The sequence below is a fragment of the Hyperolius riggenbachi genome, chromosome 11, assembly GCF_040937935.1.
Source record: "Hyperolius riggenbachi isolate aHypRig1 chromosome 11, aHypRig1.pri, whole genome shotgun sequence".
NCBI classification, from domain to species: domain Eukaryota; kingdom Metazoa; phylum Chordata; class Amphibia; order Anura; family Hyperoliidae; genus Hyperolius; species Hyperolius riggenbachi.
In genome coordinates, this window is record NC_090656.1 from 208470780 (window position 1) to 208497700 (window position 26921).

The following is a 26921-nucleotide window of genomic DNA, read 5'->3' on the forward strand; positions in this document are numbered from 1 at the left end:
GGGGAGATACTCCCAGGGACCTCATCTGTCCGTATCTGGAACTTGAGGGACTCCCCATCCCTTGAGCAGACCTGTGTAAGGGGAGTTATTCCAGGGGACCTCATCTGTCCTTATCTGGAACTTGAGGGACTCACCATTAGTGGTGCTCAGCAGAGCTCGAATATTCGAGTAGCTCGAATATTCGAGCTCTTTTTCAGCTATTCGAGCTCGGTATTCGAGCTCCGAATAGCTGTAGCTATTCGAATGGGCTATTCGAGAACACTCGAATAGCCCATTCACTATTCGAGCTATTCGAGCAAACCGGCGCTATTCGAGCTCGGTACCGAGCTCGAATAGCGTCATAGCCCAGATTGATGTGCTTAGAGCCAATCAGAGGGCTCCCAGGCCCTCTGACGGCAGCCAATCACAGAGGGGGACCCTGGCCAGCCCCTACCCTATAAATAGCGGCCGCCATGTTCGGGTTTTCCATGCTTGCCTGAGACTTGTACAGAGAGAGATCTGCTCCTTTGTGCTTTGGCTTAGCAAGTGCTCTATTGTGTTCATTTACCTAGCGTTTTTGCTCACCTACACCTGCCATATACACCTGTATTGTTGTTATTTAGATAGACATTGTATTTTAGTTAGTAGCTTGTGTGTTACATTAGAGACAGGCAGCTGCTGCAAGCTTACAGGTTTAGGCCTCAGGGGGGCCTTGCCTCTGTGGGCAGCTGTCCTCTGTTTATTTCTCTCATCATCTATACCAGTATTTCTGCTGTCCTTTACTAATAGTATTGTAGTTATACTGTACTAGGAGTAGGACACTCACTGACTGTCACTGTTTATAGGCTACTAGCTAGCTCCTGCGTGTGTGCACTCACTCACTGTCTGTGTGTACACACACTCTATTTCCTTCTGATTACTGATTGATTATTGTTAGTTGTACTTACTTACTACTTACTCTTACTGTACCCGTAGGGACACTCACTGTCACTGTTCATATAGGCTACTAGCTCCTGCGTGTGCGCACTCACTGTCTGAGTGTACACACACAACACACACTCTATTTCCTTCTGATCGCTGATTGATTATTGTAATTAGTTAGTTCTACTTACTGTTACTACTTACTCTTACTGTACTAGGAGTCTAGGACACTCAGTCACTGTGTTCATAGGCTACTAGCTCCTGCGTGCGTGCACTCACTGTCTGAGTGTACACACACCCACACTCCATTTCCTTCTGATCGCTGATTGATTATTGTTATTAGTTAGTTCTACTTACTGTTACTACTTACTTACTCTTACTGTACTAGGAGTCTAGGACACTCAGTCACTGTGTCCATAGGCTACTAGCTCCTGCGTGCGTGCACTCACTGTCTGAGTGTACACACACCACCCACACTCCATTTCCTTCTGATCGCTGATTGATTATTGTTATTAGTTAGTTCTACTACTTACTGTTACTACTTACTGTACTAGGAGTCTAGGACACTCAGTCACTGTGTCCATAGGCTACTAGCTCCTGCGTGCGTGCACTCACTGTCTGAGTGTACACACACCACCCACACTCCATTTCCTTCTGATCGCTGATTGATTATTGTTATTAGTTAGTTCTACTACTTACTGTTACTACTTACTTACTCTTACTGTACTAGGAGTCTAGGACACCCAGTCACTGTGTCCATAGGCTACTAGCTCCTGCGTGCGTGCACTCACTGTCTGAGTGTACACACACCACCCACACTCCATTTCCTTCTGATCGCTGATTGATTATTGTTATTAGTTAGTTCTACTTACTGTTACTACTTACTTACTCTTACTGTACTAGGAGTCTAGGACACTCAGTCACTGTGTCCATAGGCTACTAGCTCCTGCGTGCGTGCACTCACTGTCTGAGTGTACACACACCACCCACACTCCATTTCCTTCTGATCGCTGATTGATTATTGTTATTAGTTAGTTCTACTACTTACTGTTACTACTTACTGTACTAGGAGTCTAGGACACTCAGTCACTGTGTCCATAGGCTACTAGCTCCTGCGTGCGTGCACTCACTGTCTGAGTGTACACACACCACCCACACTCCATTTCCTTCTGATCGCTGATTGATTATTGTTATTAGTTAGTTCTACTACTTACTGTTACTACTTACTTACTCTTACTGTACTAGGAGTCTAGGACACCCAGTCACTGTGTCCATAGGCTACTAGCTCCTGCGTGCGTGCACTCACTGTCTGAGTGTACACACACCACCCACACTCCATTTCCTTCTGATCGCTGATTGATTATTGTTATTAGTTAGTTCTACTTACTGTTACTACTTACTTACTCTTACTGTACTAGGAGTCTAGGACACTCAGTCACTGTGTCCATAGGCTACTAGCTCCTGCGTGCGTGCACTCACTGTCTGAGTGTACACACACCACCCACACTCCATTTCCTTCTGATCGCTGATTGATTATTGTTATTAGTTAGTTCTACTACTTACTGTTACTACTTACTGTACTAGGAGTCTAGGACACTCAGTCACTGTGTCCATAGGCTACTAGCTCCTGCGTGCGTGCACTCACTGTCTGAGTGTACACACACCACCCACACTCCATTTCCTTCTGATCGCTGATTGATTATTGTTATTAGTTAGTTCTACTACTTACTGTTACTACTTACTGTACTAGGAGTCTAGGACACTCAGTCACTGTGTCCATAGGCTACTAGCTCCTGCGTGCGTGCACTCACTGTCTGAGTGTACACACACCACCCACACTCCATTTCCTTCTGATCGCTGATTGATTATTGTTATTAGTTAGTTCTACTACTTACTGTTACTACTTACTTACTCTTACTGTACTAGGAGTCTAGGACACCCAGTCACTGTGTCCATAGGCTACTAGCTCCTGCGTGCGTGCACTCACTGTCTGAGTGTACACACACCACCCACACTCCATTTCCTTCTGATCGCTGATTGATTATTGTTATTAGTTAGTTCTACTTACTGTTACTACTTACTTACTCTTACTGTACTAGGAGTCTAGGACACTCAGTCACTGTGTCCATAGGCTACTAGCTCCTGCGTGCGTGCACTCACTGTCTGAGTGTACACACACACCACCCACACTCCATTTCCTTCTGATCGCTGATTGATTATTGTTATTAGTTAGTTCTACTTACTGTTACTACTTACTTACTCTTACCGTACTAGGAGTCTAGGACACTCAGTCACTGTGTCCATAGGCTACTAGCTCCTGCGTGCGTGCACTCACTGTCTGAGTGTACACACACTAAATTTACTTGTGATTACTACTACTGATTATTGTAACTGCTAGTTGTACTTCCTGACTGTTAATACTTACTTACTGTACTAGGGGACACTCACTCAGTCACCTCACCAACCAACCCACTCCATTAAAGTACCCCACTTTTCACCCGCCCTTTTACAAAACTTTTGTCTATACGCCCAAAACATTGAAGATGTCTGGAAGTGGCAGCCAGCGCGGTTTGGGCAAGGGGAAGGGCAGCAAGGGAATCAGGAAGAGAGGGAGCAGCATTGTGGCAAGCCGCGGCCGCGGGCGCGCCACCATGCACAGTTCCGCAGCAGCAGCAGCAGCGTCAGTGGCTAACATTCCTCCCATAGCCACTGGCCGTGGACGCCTTGGGCGCCGCCCAGGAGGAGCATCTGCAACTCACGCTGCAGAGACACAGCAGCAGCAGCGTGTAGCACCTGCTCCCATTTTCCTCCAGCCGGGTCGGAAACGTCCCATTGAGGAAAAGGATGCAGACACTGTGGTGCAACTCATGACGGAGGATGAGCAGCCCGCCATCAGCTCTGCATCCGAGGCCTCCACCCTCACCACCACCACCCCTGTTCGCAGCAGCCGCCCAGCAGGGCCTGGGGAGGAGGCCAGTTCACCGTCAGTCGCCGACCTGTCACTCAGCACTCTTTTGACCCCAGGCATGATGAGTCAATTGAATGCTGTTGTTGGCGATTTGGAGGAGGAGATGCTGATGGGCACTTTGGGGGAGGAGGGATTGGACAGCAAGACTGTGGCGACAGTCAAGCGTCCCATCCATGCATCAGCAGAGGAGTTTGGGGGGTCATCATCAGAGCAGGACATGTTTCAGGAGGGGCATGATGATGATGACCCGGTGACAGACAGAGACTGGGTGCCAACACATCCAGAGGATGTCGTCCTCAGCAGCTCTGAGGAGGAGGAGGAGGATGCGGTTGTGGGCCTTGCAAGGAGGCGCATCATTGCAAGCATTGGCAGCGTCCCACAGCCTGCTGGTGTCTCAGGCTCAGCAGCAGCAGCAGCAGCATCAGCCAGTACCACCACCAGCCGCACCCAAGACCCCCCCCCCCCCCCCAACCACCACAGGGAAACAGGCAGCAGCGCTTCCATGCCGTAGGGGGATGTTTTTGTCACCAATCTGGCGGTTTTTCACCATGCCCACAGTGTACAGCAAGTACGCCACTTGCAACCACTGTCAGCGGAAGTTGAGCAGAGGTGCAGACCCCTTGAAGTTCAGCACCAGCTCGCTGATCAACCACCTTTCTGCGAAACACTTCCACCAGCATGAGGAGTTCCAGAGGCTGAAGGCATCTGGTGCTGGCAGTGGCACCAATCCCATCACTGCACAGCCTTCAGCAGCAGCAGCAGCAACAGCAGCCACCCGCCCTCCTGCTCCTCCAGCAGCACCAGCAGGAGTGCGGAAACGCCCTGCTCCTCCCCCCTCTGCAACTCCTGCCGCCGACACTGAGGCCTGTTCTGGCAGCCAGTCCTCAGTGGCCTCCTCTGCTCCGTCTGCTGATTCCCGTGCCAGCAAAAAGGCACGCCAGAGCCTTTTGAGCGAGTCCTTCCAGGGGGTGGTTAGGGCTCTGCCTCCCAGCAGCCGTCGCGTGCGGCAGCTGAACGGCTTGCTGGCACGGGCCATGTGCTCCCAACTCCTGCCGTACACGCTCGTGCAGGAGGGGAGCGACATGCGGGCGCTGCTTGCTTGTGCAGCCCCAGACTGGCAGCTCCCCAGCAGACACTTCTTCGCCCGCAAGGCCATTCCTGCACTGCACCGCTTTGTGATGGCCAATGTGGAGCGAGGGCTGGAGCACGCGGTTGGTGAAAGGGTCCACGTCACCATGGACTCCTGGAGCAGCCGCTTCGGGACAGGCCGCTACCTGTCCTTCACTGTCCACTGGGTCAGCTTGGTGGAAGGGGGTGAGGATGGGAGAGCAGCAGCGGGCACAGCAGCAGCAGCAACACAGTGGGTGGTGCCACCCCGCAGGGTCAGGGGAACTGCAGCGGGTTCCTCCGATCCTCTGCCATCCTCCGCCACACCTGGCCAAACCCCCCGCCTCAGCAGCAGTGTGAAGGCCCGCCACTGCCAAGCGCTGCTGCACTTGGTCAGCCTTGGCAAGACCAAGCTGACGGCAGCCCACGTGTTGGCCAAACTCCAGGAGCAGGAGCGGATTTGGCTGACCCCCAGAGGCCTCAGAGTCGGAGAGGTGGTGTCCGACAATGGGGCCAATCTGGTTGCTGCCATAGACAGGGGAAACCTGACCCACATCCCCTGTCTTGCCCACGTGCTGAACCTGGTGGTGCAGAAGTTCCTGCGCACCTACCAGGGGATGGACGAGCTGCTGGAAACGGCAAGGAACGTTGTGCGTCACTTCCGGCGCTCGGCTGCAGCCTGTGCGAGCCTGGAAGACGTGCAAAAGGAGCTGGATCTGCCACGCCATCGGCTGATCATTGACGTTCCGACTCGCTGGAACTCCACCCTGGCGATGTTGGAGCGTCTGGTTGAACAGAAGCACGCTGTCAACCACTACCTTGCCCTGGCCACTGTTTCCGCAGCTCAGAGAAGGGACAAGACCAGCAACATCCCGTCCATCGTCCCCGATGATGACTGGAGGCACATGCAGCAGGTGTGCTTAGTGCTGGCTCCCTTCCTGCAGGCCACAAACATGGTGAGCAGGGACCATGCTATGGTCTGCGAGTGGGTGCCCCTGGTTTCTCTGCTGAACAGGGCACTCGATGCTTTGCTGGCACAGGGAGCGGCAGCCTTGGACCAGCAGGAGCGGCAAGCAGCTGCACAGTCCACCTCTGAGGGGGAGGAGGAGGAGGACTTGGTGGAGGTCCCTGACCTGGCTGCTGATGAGGGGGATCAGCGCAGTGCAGCTGAGTTGGTGCGGGGGTGGAGAGAGGATGAGGCAGCAGAGGAGGAGGATGAGGAGGACAGCACTGACGTCGATGTGCCAGCAGACGTGGCCCGCCTCTTCCCAATGGCAGCGCACATGCTGACGTGCCTGCGCAGGGACCCCAGGGTGATCCAGATGAAGCAGAGGGAGGACATCTGGATCAGCATGATGTTGGACCCACGCCTCAAGGGGAAGTTGAGCCAGTTCCTGCCGCCTGCAGGAGGAGACCCAGCGCAACAAATAAGGAGCTTGCAGCAGGCCCTTGTTGAGCGCTTGGAGGAAGCCTTCCCCCAGCCTTCCACCCCCACTGTCCAGCAGCCAGCACAGAGGCAGCAGCAGGTGCCTGCATCCAGCAGCAGCAAGCGCCCCACAGACCTGCTGTCTCTCAGCCACGAGCTCTACAGGACTGTAGAGGCTCCGGCAGCAGTGACTAGAGAGGAGATGCATGCAGCAGCATCCTCCTCCGGTCACAGCCAGCGCCTGACCCGCATGGTGGCTGACTACATGGGGTCCTACAGCGGGCTTGACAGCGATGCCCCTGTTGATCCCATGGAGTATTGGGTCAAGCGCATGGAGATCTGGAGCGAGCTGGCGCAGTACGCCCTGGAAGTGCTGTCCTGCCCCCCTTCCAGCGTGCTGTCCGAGCGCTGCTTCAGTGCAGCTGGTGGCGTGGTCACCGAGAAACGCTCACGTCTGTCTCACAAGTCTGTGGACAGACTGACGTTTCTCAAGATGAACCAGGCGTGGGTGGAAGGCGAGTTCCTGGCCCCTGTTGTCGGCGAGAGGGGGACATGAACTGGCTGCCGGAACTTAGTACCATCGTTAATGTGCCTTACCACCCTTTACCACCTCCTGGCTCCTGCTCACTAAGCCAGCCTGGTTCACTTTGACTATTACGTCGCCTGCAGCCACACATTTCACACCTACAGTGGGCTGCTGCTGTGTACTGCCCTTCTGCTGTCTGTCTGTGTTTCCCACTGCCAGGGTACACAGAATTACCTTCTGCTGCCACTCTGCCACCAGCTATTACGTCAAAACAATAGCTATATTGGTTGTAAAACCAAAACCAAAAAAAACCAATAAAAAAAAAAAAAGGTTTAATTTTTCTGAGGTGCCCGGGTTGAAAACTGTGTTGTCCCAGTTGTGTATTGGACACAATGTGGGCTGCACGACCGCTGTCTGGGACCTCCTGTTGTGTTTATTTACAGCCCTGGTATCACCGCTAGGTACCAGGGCTATTATGTCACGCTGCCTACCTGCTGCCACACTCACACTGCTCCTCCATTCCTCCTGCTGCTGCTGTCTGTCTGTGTTTCCCACTGCCAGGGTACACAGAATTACCGTCTGCTGCCACTCTGCCACCAGCTATTACGTCACAACAATAGCTGCTCACACTGCTCCTCCATTCCTCCTGCTGCTGCTGTCTGTCTGTGTTTCCCACTGCCAGGGTACACAGAATTACCTTCTGCTGCCACTCTGCCACCAGCTATTACGTCAAAACAATAGCTATATTGGTTGTAAAACCAAAACCAAAAAAAACCAATAAAAAAAAAAAAAGGTTTAATTTTTCTGAGGTGCCCGGGTTGAAAACTGTGTTGTCCCAGTTGTGTATTGGACACAATGTGGGCTGCACGACCGCTGTCTGGGACCTCCTGTTGTGTTTATTTACAGCCCTGGTATCACCGCTAGGTACCAGGGCTATTATGTCACGCTGCCTACCTGCTGCCACACTCACACTGCTCCTCCATTCCTCCTGCTGCTGCTGTCTGTCTGTGTTTCCCACTGCCAGGGTACACAGAATTACCGTCTGCTGCCACTCTGCCACCAGCTATTACGTCACAACAATAGCTGCTCACACTGCTCCTCCATTCCTCCTGCTGCTGCTGTCTGTCTGTGTTTCCCACTGCCAGGGTACACAGAATTACCTTCTGCTGCCACTCTGCCACCAGCTATTACGTCAAAACAATAGCTATATTGGTTGTAAAACCAAAACCAAAAAAAACCAATAAAAAAAAAAAAAGGTTTAATTTTTCTGAGGTGCCCGGGTTGAAAACTGTGTTGTCCCAGTTGTGTATTGGACACAATGTGGGCTGCACGACCGCTGTCTGGGACCTCCTGTTGTGTTTATTTACAGCCCTGGTATCACCGCTAGGTACCAGGGCTATTATGTCACGCTGCCTACCTGCTGCCACACTCACACTGCTCCTCCATTCCTCCTGCTGCTGCTGTCTGTCTGTGTTTCCCACTGCCAGGGTACACAGAATTACCGTCTGCTGCCACTCTGCCACCAGCTATTACGTCACAACAATAGCTGCTCACACTGCTCCTCCATTCCTCCTGCTGCTGCTGTCTGTCTGTGTTTCCCACTGCCAGGGTACACAGAATTACCTTCTGCTGCCACTCTGCCACCAGCTATTACGTCAAAACAATAGCTATATTGGTTGTAAAACCAAAACCAAAAAAAACCAATAAAAAAAAAAAAAGGTTTAATTTTTCTGAGGTGCCCGGGTTGAAAACTGTGTTGTCCCAGTTGTGTATTGGACACAATGTGGGCTGCACGACCGCTGTCTGGGACCTCCTGTTGTGTTTATTTACAGCCCTGGTATCACCGCTAGGTACCAGGGCTATTATGTCACGGCGAGCTGCCTGCCTCATTGACTGCCTGCTGCCACACACTCATCCTCCTCCTCCTGCTGCTGAATTTACCTCCTGCTGTCTTTGTGTTTCCACTGCCAGGGAGCACATACAATGGCGCTTCCAACATGCGTGCGCCCACCAGCTATTTGTTACGCTCAAAAATAGCTGCATTTCTTTAAAAAAAAATTTGAAAAGAGAAATACGTGAAGAAGAAGAAGAAGACGATATTGAAAAAGAAGGAGAAGGAGAAGATGAAGAAGAAGATGAAGAAGAAGATGAAGAAGAAGAAGATGAAGATGAAGAAGATGAAGATGAAGAAGAAGAAGAAGATGAAGAAGAAGAAGATGAAGAAGAAGATGAAGAAGATGAAGATGAAGAAGAAGAAGAAGATGATGAAGAAGATGAAGAAGAAGAAGAAGAAGATGAAGAAGAAGAAGATGAAGAAGAAGAAGATGAAGAAGAAGATGAAGAAGATGAAGAAGAAGATGAAGAAGATGAAGATGAAGAAGAAGAAGAAGATGATGAAGAAGATGAAGAAGAAGAAGAAGAAGATGAAGAAGATGAAGAAGAAGAAGAAGAAGATGAAGAAGAAGAAGAAGAAGATGAAGAAGATGAAGAAGATGAAGAAGATGAAGAAGAAGATGAAGATGAAGAAGATGAAGATGAAGAAGATGAAGATGAAGAAGATGAAGAAGATGAAGAAGAAGAAGAAGATGAAGAAGAAGAAGAAGAAGATGAAGAAGAAGATGAAGAAGATGAAGATGAAGAAGAAGAAGAAGATGATGAAGAAGAAGAAGAAGAAGAAGAAGAAGATCTAGAAGAAGATTAAGAAAGATAAAGAAGAAGAAGAACAAGTATATACAGTAACACTACACTACTGAACCAAATTAAGGACACAACTTCTCTTTCCACATTTTTTTTTAAAGGAACATCCCCACATAATCACTTGCTGTTGTTACTTGGAAAAAAAGATGTTTCTTGCATCATTCACCCTCAAAACAAGTGTTGGAAGCTATTTTGGGCCAATTCGAATAGTCAGCTCGAATAGTGAGCTCGAATACCGACTCGAATAGTGAGCTCGAAGTCCGAGGTCGAATCGAATAGTAAAAAATATTCGACTCGAATATTCGACTGACCTCGAATAATTTACTATTCGAATTCGACCAAATTCGAATTTTTAAAAGGGGTATTTGAGCACCACTGCTCACCATCCCTGGAGTGGAGCTGTGTAAAGGGAGATATTCCAGGGGACCTCATCTGTTTTTATATCTGGAATGTGAGGGACTCCCCATCCCTGGGGTAGAAACATGTCAGACCCAGTCACTCGCTGTGTGTGAGTAAATGGAATCTTATTACATTTCACAGCTATTATAAGGCACTCATTATCTTCAGAGCGACAGTCACTCGCTGGATTATAACTCTGGGGAGACCATTAATTCTCCTTGGAATTAATTCTCCTCCAGGCTGGAGACTTTGATGTCAGGGTGACTGTGAGTTATGTACAGCATTTTACATTACAGAGAGTCACTCGTACACACCAGGCTGCCCTCCCCTCCTCCCTCCATGGACAAAATCTGCCTGATATATATTGTATCTTCAACTATATGTTGTATTTAACAGTGTATTCTTTTGATATGCACACGTATACATCACTGCCGAAGATGTCGGCACTATGTACATACTAACTAAAAATAGTAATAACAACATATGCTATTTACGTCTATGTAAGAGTGTGTGTGTGTGTGTTTGTGTGTGTGTGTGTGTGTATGGGTATGTGTGTGTGTGTGTTTGTGTGTGTATGTATATGTGTGCGTGTGTGTATGTGTGTGTGTGTGTATGTATATGTGTGCGTGTGTGTGTGTGTGTGTGTGTGTGTGTGTGTGTGTATCTATGTGTGTATGTGTATGTATGTATGTGTGTGTGTGTGTGTGTGTGTGTGTATGCTTTTATTAGTGGTGGTTACAAAGGGATGTTGGAATGTCAGGCATCTATAAAAGTGCGTACACACCTTTGATGGATGTCACCTGTCAGTGACGTTGCTGGGTTGCACACACGCAAGTCAGCTGTGTAGCTGACAATGCAATGTGTTGCTATGCGGAGGGGGGGGGGGGGTGGAGGAACAACGAGCAGCGTGTGTGTGAGGTCACGCGGGGGAGCAGTGCGAACAACGGGATCAGCGGGGATCAGCGTCGCTTGGGGTGAGTAGATCCACTAGGCAGAACGCTCACGGGTTGGGGGTCACCGACTGCCGTACACACGCCTGACTATCAGTGGAGGCGGTCGTACCTCGGATCGCATTGCACTGCTAACGCCAATCTGTAGACTGAAACCGGCCTTAATCTTTCGTCTTACCCATTTTGACATTAACTTCCATGATAACTACATCATCCGAAGCTGAGCATTCGTTAAATAAGCAACTTTGCATTGTTGCGTCACTCTACGTCACTGCTGGACTGGTTTACTTTCAAATAAGGGGTGTCTCCAATTTTTTGTGTATAATGAATTGTGATTTCTCCTTTGTATACCACTGGTGGGATGCATCTCCTTTAATGCATTCAGGGGATGCAAACTGGGAGTTATAATGGAGGATAATGGCAGTATTCAAGGCTGGTGTGTGGTGGGGTGATCTTACTTTGTATGATGGCGACACAATCACATCTCTGCATACCACTGTTGGGGGCGACCTCCTCTATTATACCCTAGGAATCACTGCTGTTGGGTGGGGTAAACTTGTGATTGGTGGAAAATTGGTAATGAAGTATCATGTAGGTGGAGTATTCTTACTTTTTTTGACTGTGATCTCTCCTATACAGATTATTGTTGGGGTCATCCTCCTCTACTACATTCTGGGGATCAGTGCCTTAATCGGAGCTGCTGTGATCATTGTCCTCGCACCAGTCCAGTATTTTGTAGCCACGAAGCTGTCACAGGCACAGCGCAGCACTCTGGTGAGTCGAGAGAAGAGCTTAAAGAGAAACCGTGACCAAGAATTGAACTTCATCCCAATCAGTAGCTGATATCCCTTTTCCCATGAGAAATCTTTTCCTTTTCACAAACGGATCATCAGGGGGCTCTGTATGGCTGATATTGTGGTGAAACCCCTCCCACAAGAAACTCTGAGGACCATGGTCCTGGCAGTTTCCTGTCTGTGAACTTCGTTGCATTGTGGGAAATAACTGCTTACAGCTGTTTCCAACTGCCAAAAAAGCAAGCAGCATCTCCTTCCAGTGACATCACCTGCCAGCAGTAAAATATTTTTACAATGGGCAAACACAAACTAAATCATTTATACATAATTATTGTAAAAATGAAGCACTTTTTATTACATTATTTTCACTGGAGTTCCTCTTTAAAAGGGAACCTTAAGTGACATGTGACATGATGAGATAGACATGTGTATGTACAGTGTGAAACACACAAATAACTATGCTGTGTTGCTTTTCTCCTTTTTCTGCCTAAATGAGTTAATATGCAGCTATGCAACTGATTTTTTTCTCTAGTAGGGACCCAGTCAGACAATAGAGTCCCTCACTGATAAGGAATTACAGCCAGAAGATACTTCCCTGGCAGAGAACTGGGCTTCTGAGTGCAGTGAATAGATAAAAAAGGTCAATAGTACATATTTTATCACTCTGAGATGGGGACAGACTATTTCACTAAGCTGAGACAAAACAATCAATCTTCTTTTTTAAGTTTTTAAACATACCATGAAATGGTGGGGTATCTAAAAGTAATTTTAGGAGTAGGAGGATAGATACAATTGTTTATATCACCAGTTTAATCTCTTAAGCAATCCACCACAGCAGGGGCGTAACAATAGAACCTGCAAGGGATGCATCTGCAGGGGGGCCCAGAAACCACAGGGGGCCCATCCTGGGAGACTGACAACTAAGGGAAAGGAGAGAAAAAACTTTCTGCACTCTGCACAATTGTTCTAATGACTGCATCTGCTCAGTCACTGATATGGAATCATACAAGGTTTTGCAGACAAAGATTTGTAGACAGTCCCCATTCAGTGTACAGCAGGGACTTGTGTACAGTGCTGTTCTACCCCTCCCCAAGTGCTGTGTCCTGTAGTGATGCTTGAGGAGTTTTTGCATGGAGAGAAACAGCTTTCTGTTCTCTGCACAGTTGTTCTAATGACTGCACCTGCCACTGATAACGAAACATACAAAGTTTTGTAGACAAGATGGGGGGGGGGGGGGTGGAGATAGGGGGCCCCATCCAAAGTTTTGCAGGGGGGCCCATTAATTTCTAGTTACGCCCCTGCACCACAGAGATTGTCTCAAGAGAGTGGTTCATTAACCGCTGTTAGTTGTACACCGATCTCATGATTCACTATGAAGTGCACATGATGAAAGTGTGCATAGATTTTATTGCATAAAATTGCACATTCAGTATATACAAACTTATATGAAACTCTCATCTATTCTAAAGTCTCATGCTATATTAATGATTGATGATCGTCTTATTCTTTTCAGAACTGCCTTTCAGCTGCTGTTTTGGTGTGTTTTTTTAATGGGAGGACTAACTTCAGACCAGCAGGAAGCAGGTGTCATATATTATCATATACACTTTTACTCATATTGCAGGAGCTCTGCTCAACTCAGATTTGTTTACTTCTATTTAACGTAAATTTTTAAAAATGAGGCTTCCCCCTACCTTACATTTGCCTACTTGCTTGCCAGGGAAAGACCAAGTAAAGGCTTTCCTGTATATTTTTATCATTCTTACTGGACTTCAGCAATGAGTGGGAGAATGGGCTTGCTTTTTAACCACTTAAGGACCAGGGGATTTTTGGAATGATCGGTGCTGCGTGGGCTCTACAGCCCGCAGCACCGATCAGGTAAAAGGCAGGGCGATCAGACTTCCCCCCTTTTTTCCCCACTAGGGGGATGTCCTGCAGGGGGGGTCTGATCGCCGCCGGCTACTATTGATTTGCGGGGGGGGGGGCTCCTCAAAGCCCCCCTCCGCAGCGCTTTCCGGGCTCCCCTGCTTTCCCTCCCTCTCCCTTCTCCTGTGTGTGGCGCAGGACGGATATCCGTCCTGCGCCTGATAGAATAGGCTTCTGCCTATCAGATGCCGGCGATATCCGGCCAATCAGAGGCCGGGGATCGCCGAACTACGTCACAGCGCTGCTGCGCAGCAGCGCCGTGTGATGTAAACAGCGGGGATTCCTTCCCCGCATGTTTACATTATGCGTGCGAGCCGCGATCGGCGGCTCGCACACTGTTCACGGAGGCAGTCTCGCGTGAACTGGCATGGAAAGGCTGCTATACTACTAACGACCCGCCGACGCCTATGGGCGTTAGGCGGTCGTTAAGTGGTTAAAGAGGCGGTGTCCAGTGACAATGGTTTTCCCTACCTTTTTGGATTTATATACTACTTGCTTGGCTCAGAAATGAAGTCACCCAATGAAAAAAGGGTAAACGGGTCTTTTGCCAAACTCCTAACCCATTCAGCACACAGTGCAAAACCAGAAAACACAGCCACCCATTCTGTAATATTTTAGTTTAAAAAAACTCCACCTTGTAAAATACATTTTATTATATCCCACGGTGTCCTCTTCTCCATTAACCTTCCATTATTGTTTAAAGTCTTCATGGATCTTTGGTCCAGGATTCCTAGTTCTCTCCATCTGTTTGACATCCTTTTTTCCCTGTTGGAAGAGTCTTTGCTGCTTGACTGGAGTCTTCTGTGAGCCACCATCTCCACCAGTTTTCGGGCCCGCTTCCACTAGAGCGAATCTGCATGCATTTTCTGCATGCAGATTTGCATAACCAATATAAATCAATGGGCCTGTTTCCACTTGTCAGAAATTCTGTGCGGTGGACTGTGCAGAAAAAAATCTGCACAGCAGAGCCATCAGAATTCGCACACCGCAAGACTAGTGTGCGATTCGCTGCAATGTATTTAATAGGAAATTCGCCTGCAAATTTGCTATGCGAATCTTCCATGCGAATTTGCGTACGTTTTCGCATACAATCAATGTAAAAGCACACAGGCACTGACATGGTTAAATTCGCATACTTACAAACAGATGCGAATTTTAACGCATTTTTCGCATTAAAATTCACATACAAACACGTACGAATTTGCATCTGCATACAAATTCGTTTTCGCATTTTCCGCAACGGAATCACACCGCACTAGAGGAAACTGGCCCTTCTTGTTTTAGCTTTAACTAATGGTAATCTTGGTTACTGCCAGGGCCGGCGCTACCATAGAGGCAAAGGGGGCAATTGCCCCAGGGCCCCAGAGCTTGTAGGGGCCTCTAGTGGCTACAAGAGGAAAAAAATGTTTCAAATCGACCTTATAGTTTTTGAGAAAATCGATTTTAAAGTTTCAAAGGAAAAAAAATACACATTTAAAAACCTGCCGACTTTAATGGTTAATAGCAAATCCACCTTAAATGCTAGAAACCCTAAATTTGCAGGATATGTTAAGGAGATCATTGGGATTAAGAGGAAAAAAACAATTTTTCAAAAAGACCTTATAGTTTTTTGAGAAAATCAATTTTAAAGTTTTCGAAGGAAAAAAGTATACTTTTAAATGCGGTAAATGTCACTTTTAGTAGCAAACCTAACAGTAGTGTAATTTTACATGTATCAAAAGAAAGAGCAATGAATTTCCTGACGGGGTTTCCAGGGGGTTCATACGCAGCCGCAGTGCTTTGGCAGGGATCGCTATACAGCCGCAATATGGCTGTATGAAGATCCCTGGCATTTTTTCCTATTTTCCCAATTTTTTTTTAATGTTTGGAGTGTGGGAATTTTTTTTAAAACAAATTATGTGGGGTCCCCCCTCCTGAAACTTTTTAACCCCTTGTCCCCCATGCAGGCTGGGGTAGCCAAAATGTGGTGCTCCGACCGATTGGAGCTTCACACCCTGACTATACCAGCTGCAAAAAAAGTTCCCTTAATGATTTTTGTTCCAGGGTATCAGTTGGGAGGGGCCCCCAGGTTTATTTTGCCCTGGGGCCCCATTGCTGCTTAAACCGGCCCTGATTACTGCATACATTTATATATAACTGATTAACTATAAATAGCAAATGATTTTGAAAATGAGAAAGGAAACGCCAATATATAATGTGTATCTTGGACTTCCGTCAGAGTGGCTGCTGGAAGATTGCAGTGCAGCTGAAAAGATGCATCAGGAGGAGATGTGGGTTTTCTGGTCTAAAGAACCCAATGTATGTATGAATGAATGGAAGATGGAATAAGGAAGAGGAAATCATAGTACCTAATAAACTTTCCAACAGGTTGATGAGTTTTTTCTAGGGATGGGACGAATCCACAATTTCTTCGAATCCGAATCCGGATCCGAATCTAAAAAGGTTCTCGAATATCTCGAACCTTTCGAATCCCGAATATAACGAATCCTGCACATAAGAATTGTGCGATCCATGGTATAGTTGCCCGCAGTATAGGTACCCAGGCATAGGTAGCGAGGTAAAGGTGCCTTCAGTATAGCTAGCTAGGTATGGGTGCCTTCAATATGGGTAGCTTTCAGTACAGGTAACAAGGTATAGGGGCCTTCAGTATAGGTAGCAAGGTATAGGGGCCCTAAGTATAGGTAGCAGGGTATATGGGCCTTCAGTATAGGTAGCAGGGTATATGGGCCTTCAGTATAGGTAGCAGGGTATATGGGCCTTCAGTAAAGGTAGCAGGGTATATGGGCCTTCAGTAAAGGTAGCAGGGTATATGGGCCTTCAGTATTGGTAGTTAACTAGGTATGGGGGCCTTCAGTATAGGTAGGTAAAGGGACCTTCAGTATAGGTATATAGGGTATAGGGCCTTAAGTATAGGTAGGTATGTAGGTAGGTATTGGGGCCTTTAGGTAGGTAGGTATAGGGGCCTTTAGGTAGGTAGGTATAGGGGCCTTTAGGTAGGTAGGTAAAGGGACCTTCAGTATAGGTAGCAGGGTATAGGGCCTTAAGTATAGGTAGGTATGTAGGTAGGTATAGGGGCCTTTAGGTAGGTAGGTAAAGGGACCTTCAGTATAGGTAGCAGGGTATAGGGCCTTAAGTATAGGTAGGTATGTAGGTAGGTATAGGGGCCTTTAGGTAGGTAGGTGTAGGGGCCTTTAGGTAGGTAGGTGTAGGGGCCTTTAGGTAGGTAGGTAAAGGGACCTTCAGTATAGGTAGGTAGGTAGGTATAGGGGCCTTTAGGTAGGTGGGTAGGTAGGTGTAGGGGCCTGTAGGTAGGTAGGTATAGGGGCCTTTAGGTAGGTAGGTATAGGGGCCTTTAGGTAGGTAGGTGTAGGGGCCTTTAGGTAGGTGGGTAGGTAGGTGTAGGGGCCTGTAGGTAGGTAGGTATAGGGGCCTTTAGGTAGGTAGGTAGGTAGGTATAGGGGCCTTTAGGTAGGTAGGTGTAGGGGCCTTTAGGTAGGTGGGTAGGTAGGTGTAGGGGGCCTTTAGGTAGGTAGGTAGGTAGGTATAGGGGCCTTTAGGTAGGTAGGTATAGGGGCCTTTACGTAGGTAGGTAGGTAGGGGGGCCTGTAGGTAGGTAGATGGGTGGGTAGGTATAGGGGCCTTTAGGTAGGTAGGTGGGTAGGTAGGTATAGGGGCCTGTAGGTGGGTAGATAGGTATAGGGGCCTGTAGGTAGGTATACGGGCCTTTAGGTAGGTAAGTATAGGGGCCTTTAGGTAGGTAGGTATAGGGGCCTGTAGGTGGGTAGGTAGGTATAGGGGCCTGTAGGTAGGTAGATGGGTAGGTAGGTATACGGGACTTTAGGTAGGTAGGTATAGGGGCCTTTAGGTAGGTAGGTATAGGGGCCTGTAGGTGGGTAGGTAGGTAGGTAGGTATAGGGGCCTGTATGTGGGTAGGTAGGTATAGGGGCCTGTAGGTAGGTATAGGGGCCTTCCCTATGCCTCCTCCGCTCACCGCCAACCCCCCTCCCCGGCCTCCTCCGCTACCCCCCCGGTGCCTCCTCCGCTCACCCCTGCATGAGTATCTACTCACCTTTCCGTGGAGCGCAGAGCGGCAGACCTCTTCGATACTTCCCTGTTCCCTCTAGTGGCCGGACCGGCTCTTACTGATGACATCATTGGAAGAGCCGGTCACTAGGGGGAACCAGGAAGTCGGCGAGAGGTCTGCCGCTCTGTGCGCTCCGCTCAGGTGAGTTGATGCTGGCGAGCGGAGAAGGCGCGGGGGGGGGTCGGAGGAGGTCGGGGGAGGACGAGTGCGAGCGGCGTATGCGGTGATGCAGCGTCGGGATTCGGCGGATTCGGAAAGTGAAAAATGGCGTCGGGATTCGATATTTCCCAATATTCGAGGGATTCGTGGATTCGCCGGATTCGTCGTCCCACCCCTACTTTTTTCAGACAGTGTAGCATTTAATGCAGGTGTTTCTATAACTTTTACAACTTATGGCACTGCAGTTAAAGAGAACCCGAGGTGTGCCTATACACCCCAGCCTCTGTTGCTATCCCAAACCCCACTAAGGTCCCCCTGCACTCTGCAATCCCTCATAAATCACAGCTGTGCTGTGTGGCTGTGTTTACATCTGTAGTGTCAGTCTCAGCTGCTCCCCCTCCTCCTGCATAGCTCCGGTCCCTGCCCCCGTCCCTTCCCTCCAATCAGCAGGGAGGGAAGGGATGCAGGCGGGGACTGGAGTTCTGCAGGAGGCGGGGAGAGCAGCAGACTGACACTATAGAGATAAACACAGCCAGCTCTGACAAGCTGTTTGTCAACAGCGTGGCTGTGATTTATGAGGGATTGCAGAGTGCATGGGGACCTTAGGGGGGATTTGGGATAGCAACAGAGGCTGGGCTGTATAGGCAGATCCAGCCTCTGTATGCAGATAATATTTTTCAAACCCACCTCGGGTTCTTTTTAAGGGGACTCCTAAAAGATCCCTGTACTGCTTGACCAGGAAGAGGTGGCTTAATTCTCCCCTTCCATATTTCAGAGGCATCCCTGTGTTTACCTCTGGCTTACAGGCCTGAGTGCCGCTCTGGTTTGACTATGTGCATGTAACTTGCTATTTTATTTGAATTCACTTTTAAAGAAAGGCTTTCCTGATTAGGGGTAAGTGTAGAAATTTGGAATTTAAGGCGGAATCTTTCAAATTGGGCTTCTTGTCACTATTCCAATTGGTGAAAATATGCTGAACTTATTACCCTCATACTGGTGAACTGAGCAAGGATTAAAATGCAGTACCAGATGTTAAAGTGGAGCTGTCAGCTATATTGTCTCAGAAAAAAACACATCTATAAGTAGATAAATACTTGCTCTACTTGCATAACATATGTACTGCACTGTACACATTTTGATTTTAGTGGTTTTTCTATAGTAAAAAAAAAAGAAGAAGAAGAGAAAATGCTTCTTAGGATTTTCATTTTGTCTGTGTCTATCTTGAAGCCAATCCTGATATAATTTCCTCCCTTACTCTCCTCTGCCTGATTGTGTATGCATTGCCCACCCTCCTCCTAGTCAGCCCGCCCTCCTCCTACCCAATTCTGCAATAGAAAGTGCAGTGAGAAATATTGGCCAATCAGAGAGGAAGAATCAGAGGTGTGGGAGGGGAAAACAGGAGGGAAAGGGCATTAGTTATGTCTGAGGGGAAAGTAAAAAAGAAAAAAAGAAAACCCAGCATGCCCTGAAAAATTACTTTGTGCGACAGATGTACCAAATAACAGCCAGGGAAACTGGGGAATGACCTTTTATGGAGAAGAAAACTACGAGTGATTTGTAACTTTTGGATTGCCTGGTTATCATCCTTATTACTTGTTTACCACATAAAAATAAAGAATTGATTTTTGATTTTATGCCTGACAGTTGCTTTTTAAAGGACATCTAAAGTGAGAGTGATATGGAGACTGTCATTTCCTTTTAAGCAATACCAGTTTCCTGGCTATCTTGCTGATCCTCTATCTAAAAGACCCTGAACAAGCATGCAGCAGATCAGGTGTTTCTGACATTATTGTCAGATCTGACAAGATTAGCTGCATGCTTGTTTCTGGTGTGATTCAGACACCTCTGCAGCCAGATAGATCAGCAGGATAGCCAGGCAACTGGTATTGTTTAAAAGTAAATAAATATGGCGGCCTCCATATTCTTCTCACTTCAGTTGTCCTTAAAGGAATCATCAGCAAAAAACCCAAAAATCAGCTTTACTCACCTGGGGCTTTTTCCAACCCCTTGCAGCCGACTGTACCACACTGACAGCTCCGCTCTCCGCCGCCGCCCCGCAGTAAGCCGCCTGCACAGTAAGCTGCGGACAATGTGGCCTTGATTGACAGTGGCGCTTTACGCGGGCACAGTATGGATGACCTCGAGGTCGGCCTCTGCACCGTGCGGGGAGCCCGGAATGGCGGCGGAGAGTGGAGCGGTCAGTGTGGGACAGTCGGCTTCAAGGGGCTGGAGAAAGCCCCAGGTGAGCAAAGCTGATTTTAGTTTTTTTCGCTGATGATTCCTTTAAAGTTTCCTGGTATTGAACCCTTTTCAGATGTTAGTGAATGAGCCCATGCTGTGTAGTGCTGGTATACCTGTAGATTAGTATTTAGCGTTATTACAATAGCGGTTGTATGATATTGTCAGTGCTTTATAGAATGACCAAACATTTCTCTGTGGCAGGAATATTCAAATGAGCGTCTGAGGAAGACCAATGAGATGCTACGCGGGATTAAGCTGCTGAAGTTGTACTCCTGGGAACATATTTTCCATGGCAGCGTGGAGGAGACGCGGCAGAAGGAAATGATCAGCCTGAAGGCCTTTGCTTTGTACACCTCAGTCTCTAGTATGTCCCCCTGTGTCATCCACGGTGACCTCCGCCACCTGCGCACCATCCCGCCCGTCATGTACCACACCCATCTAATCTCCACCCTTAACACACTTCTTGATATTACCTACCCCCATGTGTAATATACACTCCACTCTTCCTTCCTTCCTTCCTTCCTTCCTTCCTTCAAGTGGAACTAAACACAGAACTTCTGTGCTCTAAAATATTAAGGCCCATACACACGTCGGATTTCCGCGAACGACGGGTCGTTTGAACGTCCCGTCGTTCCGTCGTTCGCCCGCTAAATCGGGCGTGTGTACAGACTATCGTTCATTTGATAAGAGTGGGTCAAACTCACTCTTATCAAACGAACGATAGTCTGTACACACGCCCGATTTAGCGGGCGAACGACGGGACGTTCAAACGACCCGTCGTTCGCGGAAATCCGACGTGTGTATGGGCCTTTAGCCACAGCATGATAACCTAAAACCTCATACACACGCTCAACAAAAGTCTTTTAAATACACAATTATCAAACAACTTAAAGAAGTTGGACAACTTGTCAAGTAAAATATCACTGATAAGAGGCAACTAATGACTGATAAGACGCAGCTTGGATTGACTTGAGCTGCGTCTTATCAGTTGTTGGTCACCTCTTGTCAATGATATTTTACTTGACAAAAGTTGTCCAAGTTGTTTGATAATTGTGCATTTAAACGAGTTCTGTTGAGCGTGAGTATGAGGCTTCAATGGGGGAAAAATTGTCACTACAATTTATGGAAATCCTAAAAAAACCTAAAGTTTAAATTGGTTTTACTTCTGCAGGCAGCACTGTAAGGGTTAAGCCTCAGCATTTACTGTATGGAGAGAGCCGCCTAGGAAAAGCTCTTCTGCAGTCTATTTACAGTTAGTGATAAGAACTAATTAGAGGATTTAGGTACAGGCGGGGTGCTGAAACACCTTATTGGAGAAAAACACACAAACACAACGGGAACCCAAATGTCATAGTACGATTTGATAAAGTAGGAAAATGTAAATGGCAGAATGGCTTCTCACAAAAGATGGTTTCCAGATGGGCAACCAACCACTGAATGTAGGTGGAGACAATAAACCCGGGGTGTCCAGATAGAACTGGATGTGCTTGCTCTCCTTGTTGCCAAACGAAGCTGGCTCTCACATTGGTGTCAACCAAGTGAGGCCAGGAGGGACTCCTCCTACCTCAATAGGGTGGGAATTAAATACAACACAAAGTGGTAAAGAGGTGCCCAGGTGTAGGTAAAACTAGGTTAAAAAACACTAAAATCATGAGAGTAGGTGGCTGACGACAATCTCATGAGAGAAAGGAATTTTTTTAGCACAGGCAACGTATTTCATAGGTCCAATGCCCACTTCCTCAGGCCAATACAAGTTCCAAAGTTGAAACTAGCCGATAGCATTAAGCGTTTCCTTGATGCTTGATGCTATCAGCTAGTTTCAGCTTTGGCACTTGTATTGGCCTGGGGAAGTGGGCATTGGATGACGACAGTCTCTCATGAGATTGTCATCAGTGAGGTAAGCTACCTCATCTCTTATGATTTAAGTGGTTTTTAACGTAGTTTTATCTACACCTTGGTGCCTCTTTACCCCTTTGTGCTAATTAGAGTATTTGATTTGGCTAAAGAAACACAGAGAAGTGAATTTCTTCAGCAACTCTATGTGGAATGAATACTTTTCATTGCGTGCTGTGTAAGAGTTTGGGTCCATTTTTATGCCCCCAATCCACTATGTATATCACACACCCCATACATCATTCACTCTGTCTGTATTCCCTCCAGAGCCCCGACGTTGCTCTACATCTAATGATGTATCCAACCCTTACTTCCCTCCCTGATATTCTCTACTTCCTCCCATATTACAGACAGTTTTCTGCTGGTCTGGTAATCATACACAAGCTAAATTCTGTGTGATATGTGTATAATTACTGTCTTCTCTATTTCTCTCACAGTATTTATGAATGCTGCCATTCCCATTGCTGCCGTGCTCATAGTAAGTCTCATTACAAGTTCCCAGAATCCCCTGCTCTCTTCCCCACCCCGCCCCACCACTAAAGAGTGACGTGTTATTTATTTTCTCTTTATGTCTGAAGACGTTTGTTGTCCATGTCCATCTGCTAAACTGCCATGACTTCACTCCGGCTGTGGCCTTCGCCTCACTCTCCCTCTTCCACATCCTGGTTACTCCGCTCTTCCTGCTCTCCAGTGTGGTCAGATCCACCGTCAAGGCTCTGGTCAGGTAGGTGGCCTCAATATCTCCACCTTCTTCTGACTGCCTGTTCTGCTTCGGAGCTTGGGCTCAGGACTTTGCTCCTTATGGTGGCCATACATCAGGGACTTGGTGGCCCATCGACCATCTGATTTGATTATTATAATCAAATCAGATGAAAATCACTGCTGCCAAGTGCATGCTGGATCGACTATGTGACCAAATTCGGCTCGAAATTGGTCGCATGAATTGGTCGGACATGCTGCAAGATGTAGGGCCGATTTGCTAGATCAGGGCCACAGCGGTAACGGCGATCGATATCGGGACGAGCGAGAAACGCAATGAAACCCCCGATGCTGTCCACAGTGTGCAATGTGGCCCCCCAGTGCCCAGTGCACTGTACATTACCTGTCCTAGTCCTCCGCTGCCTCCAGGCACAGTCCTTGGTCCATATACACACACCCCACGGGGTTGCCAGAGTAACATGGGCACGTGTATGTCGGCAACCACTTGGGGTGCAAGTATGAACGAAGGGCTAAGCCAGCTGTGGACATGAACAGGTAATGTGTAGTGCACTGGGCACATTGCACATTAGGGGACAGCGTCAGCCTGGCAAGGCGGTGGATGCGGCAGAAGGCCAATTCCATATCGATTTCAGCATAAAATGAATCGGGAATTCGATCTCTCTCTAATCAGATTTGATTTAAGAGAAATTTGTCTCTTGGTCGAATCTGCCCATCATCGCTAGATGTATGGGCACCTTTAGGGGTATGGGCACCCCTCTCCTAAATTACCTGTAATGCAAGCTGTAGCTGTCATCCTCCAGGGGGTGGGAAATATCTCTCTGCACAAAAGGCCTTGAGAATGTCAGTGACAGGGTCTCTTTACATGTACTGTAGCTTATTGTGAAGCTAATTACGCACTGCAAGACTGAATCACTGGAAACTGCCCATGAATGAAGTTTCCAGGATCTTTACATTAAAGATTAAAAGGGCAACTGAAGTTAGAGGTAAATGGAGGCTGCCATATTTATTTCCTTTCAAACCATACCAGTTGCCTGGCAATGCTCCTGGTCTATTTGGCTGCAGTAGTGACTAAATCACACCTGAAACAAGCATGCAGATATTCTTGTCAAATCTGACAATAAAGTCAAAAACACCTGATCTGCTGAGGGAGGCGCCGCGGGGCGGACCGAAAAAGACGTCAGACAGGTAAGCTTGACCCCATTGCGCACAGATTTACTGGGTGAAATCTAGATAGCAACTATCCGGGTTTCACCCGGATTCGGATTTGAGCATCTCTACTCAGAAGTATTAGGCCAATCAAAGAATGCGGTAGTGTACCACGGGTGCTGATCGGAAATGCAATTTCCACTATAACAGCATACATCCGCACAAATAAAAGTGAATTCCACAATCATTTTTTTTTCTTCTTACAATTAACCAACTTTATTGACAAAAAATTACATTATTTGGAAATCGAAAATTCTGATTTCCGCCATGTTCTTTGGAAATGCGAGAGACACTTATCGGAAAGCAGAAATTCGTTGGAGATTGGAAACTGGCATTTCTGACCTCCCCTACTAAAGATATTTAGCGATGGGATGCGGATAACAGTAATAGACTGCAAGAAAATTATCAGTTAAAGTATAGTTAAACGAAGAAGCATGCAGGGGGAAGTTCCATAGACTTTAGCAGAAAAATCATTGAAAGATCTGTATACATGGGGGACATTAAACAAATTGATCTGATTTGATCCGTCACAACGGTCTTTCACAATGCACAAGCATTTATGGTGGCCAACAGATCTCTCTCTGATCAGATTCGTCGGAGAGAGATCTGTCTCTTGGTCAATCGGTTGCCAATATCACTTGATGTAGGGCCACCATTATAGATTGTCACCCAATGTGGCAAACCAATCGATTCCTCACTGAACGGAATCTATTCGTTAAGTACTCAATTCCTAAAACATACCATACTGCACATGGATTTTCAGAAGATTTCAACATGGAATCTATTGAAAATCGATCAAACTGCAGCATTGCACTGTTCGTTCAACAAATTGACTTATATCTTTTGTTCTGTCCCATACTTGAAATCAGTTTTTGGTCAAAGTCGCCTGAAAGTCGGACAGTCATTTTGGGAGAATTGATTACCTGCAGATCGATCGAATCTGCAGGGTATTGAATGGGAAAATTCTAAATGATTTTACAGAGCAGGCCAGTGAACTTTTGAACCGTTCTCTGCAGAAAAAAAGAAAATACGACTGACAGTTGAGATACCAAGCTTCAGAAGACAGAGCTCCCTGCGACTTTGAAAGTCTTGGAGCTCAATGGCTCTTTTGCATAGATAACAATTGGAGTTTCTTAACTCTTCCTGTACTGGAAACATTATTAGACTTACGTCTCTGCTCCTAATGTTTTATTTCTTAGCTGTACTGCACATACAAATCATTATATCATATATTTTTTTGGGGGCTTTAGTGTCTCTTTAAAGGAAGCATCAGGCAATTTCAGCAAAAGGATATCTACTTACCTGGGGCTTCCTCCAGCCCCTGGAAGGCTATGTGTTGCTTACCGCAGCTCCGCCTTCCGGGGGTTCACTTTGTAGCAGCCAGCGAGGTCCACGGCCTCTGTGCATATGTGAGCGTGGGGCTGCACCGCTCGTGCTCACATAACCGGGAGCGTTTTGCACAGGCGCAGAAGCACTACACCTGCGCAGAATGCTCCCAGCCATGGGAGTGCAAGCAGTGCAGCCAAGGCCAGGTCGGCGGCTGCTACTGAGGGGGCCCCAGGTGACTGGCTTGGAGCAGAGCTGCAGTGAGGGACACATAGGCTTCCAGGGGCTGAAGGAAGCCCCAGGTAAGTAAATCTGATTTTTTGTTAAATCTCAGATGTATCCTTTGAAGAGAGACTGTAATCAAGATTTGAACTTCATCCCAATCAGTAGCTAATACCCCCTTTTCCAGGAGAAATCTTTACCACTTCTCAGATCATCAGGGGGCTCCGTATGGCTGATATTGTGATGAAACCCCTCCCACAGTGTGATGTCAGGACCGTGGTCCTGACAGTAGCCTGTCTGTGAGTCTTGTTGCATTGTGGGAAATAACAGCTGTTTACAGCTGTTTCCAACTGCCAAAAAAGCAAGCAGCAGCCACTTCCAATGACATCACCTGCCAGCAGTAAAAATGTCACCATGTGATAAATGTCAGAATGTATCAGGAAGAGGAAAGATTTTTCAATGGGCAAACGCTGAATAAATCATTTATACAGAATTATTGTAAAAATGAAGCACTTTTTATTACATTATTTTCACTGGAGTTCCTCTTTAAGTACCCTATTGGTGACAGTTACAACAGAAAAATGTCACTAGGAAATTCCCAGCCTCTCACATGCTCTAATTATTTTTCTGTTGATCCAACATTTTTTAGTCTTTTGTCTGATAAAAATAAAAAATACATTTAAAAAAGTAGGCTGGAAACCCTTTGGTGGAGTGCTGAAGAAATCAGGGCCATTGTCTTTCCTTCTCTGTATTCCTGGCTGTGTAATGAGATTCAGCACCAGAGAATCTGCAGCCTCTCAATTATGAGATAAAAGCTCTCTGCTGATTAACCTGCTGCAGTTAATGATATAATTGGATTTGGCAGGAATTATGCGAGACTGGGGCAAATCTCATGATTATCTGCTGCTTGGTTAATCCTATTCAGATTCCTCTGTCATTCCACAGCACAAGTGCAGCAAAATTCCTCAGTGTCCAACCCTGCTAATGGTGCATAGTTACATCTATACAATTTTAATTGGCCAATCAGTGACCAATTTTACCACCTCCATGTTGTATGAGGGCCAACAGAAGAATAGATTATGTAATAAACTTTCATACTACATGAAAGTGGTAAAATTGGGCAATCAAAATTGAATGCTTGTATGCACACAGGGCACAGGGCTGTTTCTAGCCTTATTGTCACTCCAGACAAGAAGTGCTGCCCCCCCCCCCCCCCCAAACACTCACACACAATAAAGAATATGAACCATGTGGCATACAAGGTGGATGAATAATACAGGGAGTGCCCGATATACAAACAACTCGCCGATCTTGTCGCATTTAGTTGCGCACCCCCTTCCTGCACTCCCCCAGCTTAGTGTGTAAATGCAGAGTATA

General features: G+C 47.2%; 1 protein-coding gene across 5 annotated transcripts in view; it reads left to right on the forward strand.

The window, feature by feature from the left end:
• The window catches only part of ABCC8 (ATP binding cassette subfamily C member 8), a 241379-nt gene that overhangs the window by 119119 nt on the left and 95339 nt on the right, over positions 1-26921 (forward strand). For all 5 annotated transcript variants that reach the window (XM_068260341.1, XM_068260342.1, XM_068260344.1 and 2 more), the window contains 4 exons: positions 11613-11747; positions 20379-20541; positions 22508-22548; positions 22649-22794. In XM_068260341.1, the coding sequence (XP_068116442.1) occupies positions 11613-11747; positions 20379-20541; positions 22508-22548; positions 22649-22794 (485 nt within the window). The remainder of the gene's footprint in view (positions 1-11612; positions 11748-20378; positions 20542-22507; positions 22549-22648; positions 22795-26921) is intronic.